Source organism: Nanorana parkeri, unplaced genomic scaffold (assembly GCF_000935625.1).
Source record: "Nanorana parkeri isolate BGI_ZX_2015 unplaced genomic scaffold, ASM93562v1 scaffold69, whole genome shotgun sequence".
Taxonomy (NCBI): Eukaryota; Metazoa; Chordata; class Amphibia; order Anura; family Dicroglossidae; genus Nanorana; species Nanorana parkeri.
The window spans coordinates 248,725-261,709 of NW_017306337.1; the positions used below are offsets into that span (position 1 = coordinate 248,725).

Genomic DNA, 12,985 nt, shown 5'->3' on the forward strand with positions numbered 1-12,985 from the left:
ATGGGGAAAAAAAAGAACTTATGGATCTAACCAATCATTTTTTGCATATCAATTCCTCATGGTCCATGTACCTAGAGGCCTTGGCTCCACACATTGTGATAAAAGATGTTCCTTTTCTCATGTCACGTTAGGTGGTATACATGCATTTCTAAATTCTCAATGCCATTTGTTGTTATTGTGATGGAAACAAAGATGGGAAGAAACTAATAATAGGATTTCAATTCTCTAACCACTATTTTGTTTTCTTCACTTTCATCAAGTTGGAACATCTCTGTGTACAATGCTGAGGGCATCCAGTGTCAGACGTAACTGATTATCACCACCTGGGGTACAGTTAGACAAACTCAGAGAAGTGCAGATCTACTTTCATTGCACGTTTTGCTCCAGTTTGTGGATGTTAAAGGTGCCCATACACTGCACGATTCTCGTACGAGAATCGCGGGAAATCCTGCGATCGTACGAGAATCGTGCAGTGTATGGAAGGCGTTCAACCGTTTCTACTGTACGGTTGCACGTCTTCCGTCGAACCAGCATACTAGAAAACCCGCCGGGAATCGTACGATTCTCGGCGAGTTAGTGCCTGCTGGTTCGACAACTGCCGAACGGGCCGGTGTGCGCACGCGCACACAGCCCGTCTGCAGTCATCGTAAGCCCGCCCCTCATTACAGTCATTGTAAGCCCGCCCCTTAGGGGGGCGGGCTTGCGATGATCGCAAGTACGATCTGCCTGTCCAAGATGGGCAGATCGTACGTTTTTTTAAGTACTTTACAACCCTCGCAAGACAAAAGTCTTGCGAGGGTTGTAAAGTGTATGGCCACCTTTACTCTGTCTCCGGAGGGTCACTTTTACCTATATGTAAGGGCGGATTTACACCAAATGTGTTGCACCTGCACTGGCTGTTTTTTTTATCACCACAGCCTCAATGCAAGACAAGGCAATTTGCATTGTTATGGGCAAGCACAGTTTACACCACTGTGTTGTGGTGGTAAGCGCTGAAAAAAAGTACTGCATGCGTGACATTTCAATAAAGTTTTAACAAAAAAAGGAAAGTAAACAGCGTGATGCCCCCGGGATCAGCACTGTGACTTGAACCCCTTCATGACTGAGGCCTTTTTTCCATTTTTTTGCACCCATGTTATATTCCACATTTTAGGCCTGAAAATGACTTAAAAACCCCACACATTATATATTTTCTGAATGCCAAGACCCTATACAATATAATGGTGGTAGTTGCAAATTTTTATGTTGCGCAGTATTAGCGCAACTCCTTATTAAACCCCAAAATGTTGTGACAAATTTAATTAAATGCCCCAAAACACAACAAAATACCAATTTTTTAAATGAAATATAAAAGATGAGGTTACAACGAGTAAAACGATACCCAACATGCCCAGCTTACAAATTGCGTGCGTCCGTGAAACGGCAAAAAACTGCACTACCCCAAAAAGTCCATAGAAGATGCTTTAAAAGCCCCCACAGGTCATCAATTTAGAGATACCCCAAAATACTCACCCTAGAATTATTGCTCTCAGTCCGGTGTGCGCGGCAATACCCAACATGTGTAGCGCGTTCGTCGTTTTCATACGTGGGCGCACCCGACGCAGGTTTACGTGGCGACGCACGTGCTTGCGGGGGACTTTAATTTTTTTAAATTATTATTATTAGATTTATTTTATTTCATTTTAAAAAATGTTTTTTTTTTATGATGCAATCTTCATCGCTCCCGATCCCATAGAACGTGGAGGGGATTGATGAACGGAAGTTCGTCGATCTCCTCCCCAGCTCCCCGCGGACACCAAGGAAGCCGATCCCGGGCCCGTAGGAGGGGCAACGGAGCCCGGGAAGCACGGCAGGGGTGTCCCAGCGGGGGGTGGCCCCTTCTTCGGGACACAGAAGCGATCTGGCCAGAATCGCTTCTGTTGTAAAGCCGACAGTCGGCTTTACAAGTTTAAACAGAGTTCCGGCGGCAAAAGCCGCTGGGAGTCTGTTTAAACAGCCCCGATGCTGGCGACGTACGCTGTACGTCGTCAGTCACGGAGGGGTTAAATGCACAGCAGTGGCTGTGCGTTGTAGGGTGTGAATCAAGCTTTACCTTTCCAGTGGCCCCTGTGTCAATAAGTCTCCACGTCTCTGCTCCCTGGTTGCTTCTGAAAGCAGAGAACCTGGAGAATAAAAAAGGTGGCGGTTGTAAACTTTAATGTCACACAATATGTGCGCAAACTAATGCCATTGACACAAGGCCAAAACACCTTAATAATATGTTTTTGGATTATTGGTTTTGTATAGGACACCACGGTGGAATTCATAAAAAGTGTCTGAGACAAGTTCTATCACAACGGCTGCTGTTGCCAATAGTAACCAACTTCGGTTTTAGTTTTCCACACAGCTTAGAAAATAAACATTTTAAAGCTGATTGGCTGTGCTCCATTTGAGACAAAGTTTGTTTCAATCACCTTTTTATCAATTAATTCCCATCTCCCCACATTTATTATATTCATATGTATAATCAGAGTGCAGCTGACTTTAGTCCTCCAAAGACCATAGAGTATAGAGGACAGACCGCCTTCATTGGTGGTAGACAACTTCCTTTACACGAGTTTTTCCCATAAACCTCCGCGGCTCCTCCTTCCTTTCCTCCCCGAGAAGCTGCTGCTGCCACAGCCGCCATCATGGTGAGAGATTTATTGGAAGTGTATCTGCTGCCATCCCGCTTCTCTGTTAGGCCGGCCTCGGTGTTTGGGGGACTTTTAATGTCTGCTGAGTGTGAGGCTCCGGAGCGGAGCTGTATGATCGGGGGATAGGAGATGGATGACCGTATAATGATGTAGATGTGGGGGGTGACTTGTGTATGGCCGGCCTGTGTGCCGGAGCTCAGCATGTCCCTTGCTTGGTGTGGATAGTGCACAGACTATGTATAGGGGGAGCTCAGTCACTGTCCTGTGTAATAGGGAAGGCTCTGTCCTCTGTATATGGACCCGGAGTGCGTGCACTTCCCAGTATACAGGAGGGAAGGCTCAGTCCTCTGTATATGGACCCGGAGTGCGTGCACTTACCAGTATACAGGAGGGAAGGCTCAGTCCTCTGTATATGGACCCGGAGTGCGTGCACCGCCCTGTATACAGGAGGGAAGGCTCAGTCCTCTGTATATGGACCCGGAGTGCGTGCACCGCCCTGTATACAGGAGGGAAGGCTCTGTCCTCTGTGTGCAGGAGAGAAGGCTCTGTATATGGACCCGGAGTACATGCACTGCCCTGTATACAGGAGGAAAGGCTCAGTCCTCTGTATATAGACCCGGAGTACATGCACTGCTCTGTATATAGGAGGGAAGGCTGTGTCACCTGTATATGGACCCTGATTACCCACATGGAGGGGAATTTATTAACATGCATGTGCATAACAACCAATCAGCTTCTAGCTTTCATTTTCAAAGCTTGACTGCATAAGCCAAAGAGAGAAGCTGATTGGTTACTGTGCACAGCTGCTCCAGTATATTGTATAAAGTGTGAAGGACAGGTTTTAAAACCACAGTGTGATATGAGCAGAAGACTGTCAGAGGCTCTAGTTCAGCCAATCATTGAAGCTTGTTCACTCCATATGCATTGGACTGGGTCAGACAGTCTTGCCCAGCACATTCCCAATGCATAGATGGGGAAATGAGTTTGCTGTTAGGTGATCAGTTCACGCGAACACATGCTCTGGTGTGGCCTGAAAAAAGGCACGCAAGACTTTTTTTCTTTATTGCAGTGGATTGTGACACCAATACAACTCAATGAAATGTCATTTTGTGACATTTCAATGAAGTTTCAACAAAAAAAGTGCAGTGCTCTTTGCTTATAATGGAACTTCTGCTGTCAGCAAGCCCCCAATGTGTATAAATGTAGATGTGACTTGCAGGCTGGATTCACAGCATACTAAACACTCGCAGTGCAATCCAAATGACAGGATGTCCCACGTTGTCTCTCCACCCGGAGCACCTCTAGGCTGGATGTTGGAGACATTGGCTGTCGGCTTGTCATTGGGAATGGCACCTTAGTCGTGGAAAGCTTCTCAGGGAATCTCTGGCTGGGTTGGAGATTGTCATTTCCCTCCTTCACACTGTAATGTGTGTGGTAACACATTGTATATGTGGGCTGGAATGAATTCATAGGTGCACCTCACTGCACAAATATGGTGCGTTGTGGTAGAGGGAACACAAAGATGGCATTGCTTTGTGCGGGACTTTCTTGTGGATTTAAGGCCCTTTGGCCACCCATACGTGTATTCTGCATTGTATATGCTGAACCTTGTTATGGTGGCCTGGTCTGTTCCATTTATCTTGTTTGACATCTGGCATTTTATTAGCTGTGGCCTTTAAGGATCGTCTATCTCCTGTATCGCAAGGCCAAACCTTTTAGTTTTGGATAGAGTGGGGAAGCTAGACCCTCTCAAGTTTTTATTGCTGTCTGAGTCTTCATTGAGGAGATTCACCACCCAATGTGTATTGGTGATCATTGTCACATACTAAAAGGTGAGGGGAAGTCATCCAGCGGGAACAACTGTGTAAGAGGTGAATTCCTCCAAGTTCTTGTTGGGTTTCTGGGACAGGTAGTGCAGGGAAATGTCCCCAGTGGTAGAAAGACAGCAACAAGTAATCAGGTAGGGGGTTGTAGGCCTTCTATTCTGTACTGTCCCCGAACACATGTAGTACTGCAGTGTACTAGCCGCCCACAAGGGTAAGGCTACTATACTTGTGTACCAGATTGTGAATTCAGACACTCGGGACAGACAAATACCCAAACCCAGAGCTGCTCAGTCTACATCAGACAAGCATGGAGATCCCCATACACCAGAGTGCTCGGCTTTAGTCATAGCATTGCATTGTCCAGTAGCTATTTTCCTCTTGCAATCTTGGGAATCATGTGTTTTGGGTGACGTTGCATATGGCAAGAACTGGCAGTCCTCATCCTAGAGCAGGGACATACTGACCCTTTGGGCTTTTGTATGCCATGTTAGGTACCTGTGGTATCCAAAATATTAAATGTAGTGATATTCTGCATTGTTTGTCTTTGACAGTTGCATAGGAGCAGGTATCCTAAGAGAGGTTTTATATGCCATGCTTTACGGGTTTACTGGCTTTTAAAGCTGGACACAGGGGACTCAAACTTTCATTGACCAGTATTCCTCAGTAGCCACGAAGAATAGAAATCTGCTTAGTTTGCACCAAATGACTTTGCAAACCCAGCTATTAACTTGAAAAGGTAGCAATTAACTAGTGTTGTTGCACATGACCTATGCAGCGCTGTGGGAGGGATTCAGTAGGGGCACCCACTACAGCAGGGGGAAGATAAGTCCAGTCACCCTGCACAAGGAGAGAGAGTAGCAGTGACTGATCTTTATTATAGGAGGCTCCTGGACACAGGTCATGTTTCACACTGCGATGATCTGTTAGAAATACACAAAGCACACCAAAGATTCAAGTAAGCATACACATCTCTTATATTCAGGCAATATTTGCTTATGGCAGGAATTAAGATTGACGCTCCCATAGGTCACACTTTCTAGTTGATCATACTAGTATGGATTCCAGGTGTTGTGAAGAAGTCAAGCACATTGTTCTGTGCGAATGTGGTGAACTCTTGTTGAATTCTGTGTGTCTCTTTTGCAGGGAGTAGATATCCGTCACAACAAGGACCGCAAGGTGCGGCGAAAAGAGCCCAAAAGTCAGGATATCTATCTGAGACTTCTGGTTAAGGTCGGTGAAGTTTGTACTTTAGTATTGCTTATGGCCAACGCAGAATTTCTGCATAGGAATGACTAAACTTTTGCTGTTTGATTTTCCCCAGTTATACCGTTTCTTGGCCCGTCGTACAACTGCCAGCTTCAACAAAGTGGTTTTAAGACGTCTGTTCATGAGCCGCACCAACAGGCCTCCCCTGTCTCTGTCCCGTTTGGTGAGCATTGACAATGTTGTGTGATGGTGTTGAGAGAGAAATGATTTGTTTACCTTTTCACTTAGAATATTTGGTATGTTTCTTACTGTCCACACTTAAACCTAAACCCACAAATTCACCTCCATTTCAGCCTCCTTGCTGCTTCCACACACAAATAAGAGCCGTCATGTAGTTTCCTTCCAGCCAGAACAACTTCTCTGGGCTCTACAAGCTTTTTGTGACCAATACATCTAGATCAGAGGTTCTCAACCTGTGTAACCTCAGGACCCACATTTGTCCTTGGTCATTAAGTCACCACCCAAGTCGCACTGCAATGGAACGCACGGCATTAGGGTACAGCATGCTCTGGTGCAGGTGTATGTACGGTTAGTGGGAGGTGTGTTTGGGGTGCCATTCAAATGAATAGCAACGCAATACACCTCCCACACCAGAATGCACGGTAGGTGCGATTGCGTGGTACATTGTGAACGGGCCCTCAAAAACACCGACATGCATACACAATCTCACACACTCATAGACATTCTAATATACACACTTCAAAAATGTTTATTTTTTTAAAGTCCACCCAGTCTCTCTATCTTACGGACTTGAGTGGATCATCAGCCTGGTGTCCAGTGTTGGCTGCTGTGCTGTGACGGAGCTCCATCCATATGTGCATTGCTTGTACAGCTCTCTTGCAAACCCTGTAGAGGTGGCGGGAGCCAGAATGTTACATCACTGGTCCAGGCCCCTCTACAGGGCACGTGAGGGAGCTGTAAGCAATACACGTATGTGGATGGAGCTCCTTCATGTCCATACCCCCAGCCCACTCCACCTCAAACTGACACTCGGCAACGGGCAGTATATTTTGAATGGCTGCTTGGTGTGAGAACTGACAGTGCTGCTCTAGAGGGAGCCTCTCGCCTCAAAGGGGAAGGCACGCCGCGACCCACTTTTGGGTCACGACCCACCAGTTGAGAACCAGGATCTAGATCTTGGTAAGGGTGGATGATGTGTGTGCAGCCATTCCTATCGGAGAAGCAGCTGCTAGGTGGCATTCAGAAGATAAAGCGAGTATGGCATGGAATCCATTGGGGATGCACTTTACCCCGTTTTTCAGTATCGAGTACCGATATATATTTTTTCGGTACTCGCCGTAAGAGTACCGGTGCCGTGTGCCCTGATTACCAGGAAGTCGGGCAGCGGATCATGACCTGTTGCCCGGCTTCCTAATTTCCTGGGAAGCCAGTGTTCTATCCAAAGAACACTGGCTTCACTTGCCAAGGCTGCCTTGCTTACTGAGCAATCGGGAAGCTGGGAGGTGGGTCATGATTTGCCACACAGTTTTATGATTGGTTGGGAAGCCAGGCTGCCTAGCAACAAGGGAAGCTGGCTTCCTAGCCATCAGAAAGCCAGGCAGCACATAACCCACCTCCTGTTTGGCTAGGAAGTTGCTTCTCTTGTTCCTAGGCAGCCTGACCAATCAGGGAGGTGGGTCATGACGTGTTGCCCAGCTTCCTTATTGGCTAGGAAGCCAGCTTCACTTGTTGCTAGGCAGCCTGGCTTCCAAACCAATCAGGAAGCTGGGTCATAACCCACCTCCTGGCTTCCTGATTAGAAAGGAAGCTGGCTCCACGCTCCCTCGGCAGTGCCGGTCAGAGGGAGATTTCCCTCTGTCCGGGAGTTCAGGTATCGGAGCATTTGGACGAGTACTCTGTATCAGCACCGATACTCTTATCAGTGCATCCCTGGAATCCATCATGTGGTTCTTCCAAGAAAAAATGGAGAAATTGACTTCTACTTCTAAAGTTGACAAATGCCCAAAAAACACTTAATTTTCATATGAGAGCTGCTTTACCAGCTGAAGCATGTGTAATACCTGAGATGGAAGTGGTGTATACACGGTTTTAGTCTGCAAGATTGGTGACCCAAGTCTTTAATGAAAATACAGCTTGGTCACCTCCCTACCTCAAGGCTGTGACCTGAAGAGGGTTTGTTTGAGTGACACTAGATTTGAGGATTTCCTTGGGTCCTGATGATTTGGAGAGCTATAGGTTTATGTGCCCATATAGCATTGGCGTTTTTCTTGCTGTTTTATCTTTACTGTAACCCTTTTGGGTACACCAATCCCCCAGTGTGATGAAAAGAAATGTAAAGCTGGCTAAACACTAAGCGAATATCAAGAACCGGCCGAAATTTGTTCAGTTGGGTGTTCCTGTCTTCTGGTTTCTGCCCAACATCCTTTGATGGAAAAATTAGACGCCAGGTGGAAAATTGTCCTTCCCACATGCAGGCACTGTTTAGGTATAACAGCCCCAGCAGGAGATTCCTCCATCCACACTAAACTGTCTTACATCATTTTCTATTCAGCCCGAAAGTAGAATGAAAGAGCTTGTAGTGTATACCCAGCTTACACAGGGACGGGCAGCAAAGAAACTGACTGGTGGTCGCCCTTCTCCTGCGCTCTGGTCGCCCTTCTCCCCTCATTACTAACACAGGAAGTGAGGGGAAATCAGACATCGGTTTTATCCCTTTCCCATTCTATAAAAAAAAGTTCTCCGTACCTTTCCACAACTATGTTGAATGTTTTTCAGTGGAAGTTGTTGGTAACACATTCTTTCATTTTGCTTTTGAGTGAAGTCCTAGAGATCCAGGCACGTGGGTGCGTTGCTTCTGTTTTACTTTCCTCAGTCTATTGTATCTCAGTGCCTGTTCATGCATAAAGATACTGCTGCTGATTTTGATAGGTAATCCGCCTTTCTCCATACTGTACCACCATTTTTCTGGGTGGGCTATGAACAGCTTTCACTATATTGGTATTACTTATTGCTGATCACGCATTCTTGTAATAAAGGACATTGTTGGTGAGTAAAGAAGCCTCGTAGTTGCTGCATCGGGGAAGGTAGAAGACACTTCACAGTCCAAAAGCCAACTAAGAGGGTGGTGGGTGATACAAGTTCCAACCTCTGCTGAAACATGAAATGTTGGGATGGAATTCAAGCATCCAAATTCACCTTGACCATTTAATAAACACTGACCCAAGACTTCCAATTTTGATTAATATTTTTATTCTAACGTATAGATTCGTAAGATGAAGCTTCCTGGGCGTGAAGGCAAAACTGCTGTGGTGGTTGGATGCATTACAGATGACGTCAGGATTCAAGATATCCCCAAACTCAAGGTAGTGCACGGGTTCTAAAGTAATACTTCCCTTTTGCATATTATTTGAATACTAAACATTTCATTTTTGTTTACTGTGCGCAAGACAACCTTTGGTTAAATTAAATCTGAGTTTAGGGGTTGCCATCACTGACCTTCTGAAAATGTCTGTCACCTGGCTTTCTCAGCGTGTGTGCTTTGTCACTGACCTAGAATAGGAATGCAGAGAGTCTAGTTGGAACCCCCAATCTTTATTCAGTCTGGTGCTGTGTTTTTCATTGACCAGAATAACCGCTTGGCAGCATTTACAGGAGGAGGGGTGAACCGTGGCAGCTTGTGTGTTTGTCTTAGTACTGGCTTCCATAGGATTCTCTTGTTATGGTAGAATATTTGTAAGTGTGGTTGGAGAGTGGCGGATGTCTATTCCTGACATAACATACCATTCCCACAAGAAAAGGCAAATTACAGAAGGTGGTCAATGCAGCTGTATTGCATCTGGTGTGACTAGGACCTAAAGCCAGGTTCACATCTGCGTGACCTGCACAGCAATTGTGCATGATACTGCGCGGATTGCCGTGCGATCAAGGAGTCGCTAAACGCTCTGGCTGTGCCATCATTTTCTAATGGCACCCTAGTCTCACCGGGCAGATCGTGTGGTTTCCCGCTGCGATTCTGCCTGTGCGATTGAACATGATCGCGGCTAAATAAAAAAAACCTTGAACAGAAGCTGAGACCCATCGGCACTCCAGCTTTGCAAAAAAGTCTATTTACGTGCATCATAGTAGCAAACTTTGCTTCTATGATGCACGTCAATAAATAGACGTTTTTTTGCAAATCTGGAGTGTCGGTGTCTCAGCTTCTGTTCATGATTGTTACGGCTGCCACCCGTTGATTACCGCAGCACCCATTTTCTGAAAGGGATTTTCACGGTCAGGGGTGCGATGGGACCATGGATTTTCTAAATAAAAAAAACCTGTCACAAAAAAGGTACATGTACCTCTTTTCAGCTGGTTTCTTTTTTTTTTGCTGCGCAAATGTAACTCCATTGAAGTCAGTGCGGCAACCACTGTGTGCAACTTCACGCGATCATGCGTTCCTGGGATGCACATCCCAGATCGCCTAGGTCTGCAGCAGCCAAAGAATCTCCCAATTTCTGGAAGTGTGTGGCTTAGTGGTGCTCCCAATGCTATTCTGTGGAATTTAAAGGAGAACTATGAGATGAGTGCTTTTCACTCACCTCATAGTTCTAGCCGACGTGTGACAATGAGACTGTCACAGGTCGGCTCAGTAGATCGGGAGGTGAGCGAACACATACCGGGTTCGCACACCTTCCGATCCTGTCACGGCTCTCTGCCGTGACAGGGGGAGGGGCTGGATTCCCCGCTCCCAGCGCTGACTGGCGGAACGGACGGGGGAGGGGGCAGAGCCAGCTGTCGCTCACGCAGCTGGGCGGATCCCGTCATCTACGTCGGGATCCGCTCCGGCTGCGGCGTCTCAGTATACCGCGAGCTGTAGTTCGCGGTATACTGAGCTTAGGGTAACGGGAGGACGCTAGTTTGTGTCCTCCCGTTACCCTAAGGAGAACTATGGGGAAAAACACTGACCCCATAGTTCTCCTTTAATGATTCATTTGTATGATGTAATGTTGCCTGACCAGTTACATAATGCTGGCTTTTTGTTTTCTACTGGGAGCAGTAGAAATGAAGCTGAAATATTTGCTTGTTCTTCCAGCGCCTGTCATTAGTGGTATGGGCAGAATCTCCACTACAATCTTTTATGACCAACAAATATTCCTTACAATGTTTTATTTTTTCTCTTATTTGGAATTTGATGTTCACTGTTAAAATGTGCATTTTGTATCTTAGGTGTGCGCCCTTAAAGTGTCTGGGGGCGCACGCAGAAGAATCCTTAAATCTGGAGGACAAATCATGACATTTGACCAGTTGGCCCTTGCTGCCCCCAAAGGCCAGAGCACTGTCCTGCTTTCAGGTAATGATTCACTGCTTACAGAACCTTCTCAGATACTATTCCATTTAACCTCAAAACCTCAATGTTTGTCTTTGTAAAGTGTTTGTGGTCAGGCTGCAGATGTTTTGGTTTTTGGCAAATTGTGCTCTACATTTTTAATTTTTTTTTGTGACTTTTGGTAACCTGTACTACTGATGGATTTACATTTTTCAATCTAATCCATTTTGAGAGAATTGCCTCCTTTTTCTGATAGGACATGTACATCTTACTGCTTGTGTAACATTATGTAGCTCCATGGAACGCCTTGACTATGGAGCAAGTGATGAGCTGTTGCTGATTATGTAGTTGCTTGGTTAGGCCCTGCTGTGGTTATAGGCTGGGTAAGAACTGACCTAGAACATAAACTGGGTTGTGGCATCTGTGATGTAACTCTGCGGACTTACTATGAATCGGATGTTCTGCTCTGGGGGAACTTTCACTAAAATAACCTAAAAATGAGCCAATGTGCATATACTCGAAATGTTGGAAATGTTTTCAGCAGCATAAGCCCGGTGTGAATGCAGCCTTAAGGGTTTATTTTCTTTCAGCGGGACAGAGGTAAAATGTCCCCATTGGAAAGCAGAAAGGTGTTGTCACTGCTTCCCCACTTATATCAAAAACAGTGTTTTTGTCTGGACATCATTTTACCTGTAAGAGTTCAGTATATGGATTTATTTTACATCTGTTTGAGACGGTGTTCTGAGCTCATTTGGAATTGACAGGTACATTTGATCTGTAGCTGACCTCCTTACCTGCATTTCACCTTTAGGTGAATTTGGCATTCCCATAGACCTGTATGGAAAGCACTGGCCCATAGGGTGCTTTGATCCGCTTTTATTAGTATAGTTGATACTATTTTTCCAAAATGAAAAATGTTTCTGTAAGGGCTTTGAGAGTTTTGGCTAGAGTTATGATTAATTAGTCCTCTGAAGAATACCCAGGTCACAGGGTGACAACTCTGTAGTGATTTCACTGCTGAACAGAGGAAAATAAACAAATCTACTGGCGGGCTGATGGGAAAACCAGAAATTGCTGGCAATGCTAGTGACTGACTGCTTCACATGTTAGTCCTACTTATTCCAGGCTGTGATTGTCTTGTTATATTACTGATCAACACAAATGGTCTACAGTGTTGAATTGGCAATAGAACTCTTCTGCATGGCTTTTCAAATGTAAAAGTCTTCCATAAGCTTTAATAAGCTCTTCATACCAGTTCTACTTCAGAAGTCACAATAATTGGTTGAAATTTTAATTAGCAATCAATGAGCAGTAGCGTGTATCTGGCGGTATGTTCCAGTGTACAGGAATGTGAATTGCTGGGTTCATATCTGGAACTATTCATGTACAATAAGAGTATTAATGATTGTTATAACCTGTGACTTTGTACCCTCATACGTTGTGGTGAAACCGTCATGAAAGAAATGCTTTGCAGTGTCAGGCCCCCTTTTGAAAATGCTAGATGCCTGGCTTTCTCCAGCTTTGTTTAAGTTACTGGCTGTACACTTGTTCCAGGTCTTTAGCTCCATGTAGTCGAAGGTCCTGACTTGTGTACTTGTTTCAGGTCAGTATTGAAGCCATTCAGGCACCTAATATTTTCAGATGAGCTTAGCAGTGGCAGCCTGCAAGGTTTCCTTGTAAATAGAAATACGCCTTTCATTTTTTAATTGCCAGAAATACAACAGTTAGTCATTCGTAAGTTTTTCTAATCTATGTAATCTTTTTCTCTCAGGACCTCGCAAGGGACGTGAGGTGTACAGACACTTCGGAAAGGCACCTGGTACCCCACACAGTCACACCAAGTAAGTTGAATAACCTAATGTAAAGATGTGTCTTCCTTGTCCCCCCATAATGCATCTCTCTGAGCAGCTTCTTCCCAGGCATGGGCACTGCTAAGGTAATGTTGGGGGGGG

At 45.4% G+C, this 12,985-nt stretch overlaps 1 protein-coding gene across 1 annotated transcript in view; it reads left to right on the top strand.

The window, feature by feature from the left end:
• Nucleotides 1-2,593: 2,593 nt before the first annotated feature.
• The window catches only part of RPL18 (ribosomal protein L18), a 12,472-nt gene continuing 2,080 nt past the window's right edge, over nt 2,594-12,985 (top strand). Inside the window, exons 1-6 of the mRNA XM_018576509.1 lie at nt 2,594-2,672; nt 5,645-5,731; nt 5,823-5,930; nt 8,992-9,090; nt 10,934-11,057; nt 12,805-12,874. Of these exons, the coding sequence (XP_018432011.1) occupies nt 2,670-2,672; nt 5,645-5,731; nt 5,823-5,930; nt 8,992-9,090; nt 10,934-11,057; nt 12,805-12,874 (491 nt within the window). The 5' untranslated portion in view covers nt 2,594-2,669. The remainder of the gene's footprint in view (nt 2,673-5,644; nt 5,732-5,822; nt 5,931-8,991; nt 9,091-10,933; nt 11,058-12,804; nt 12,875-12,985) is intronic.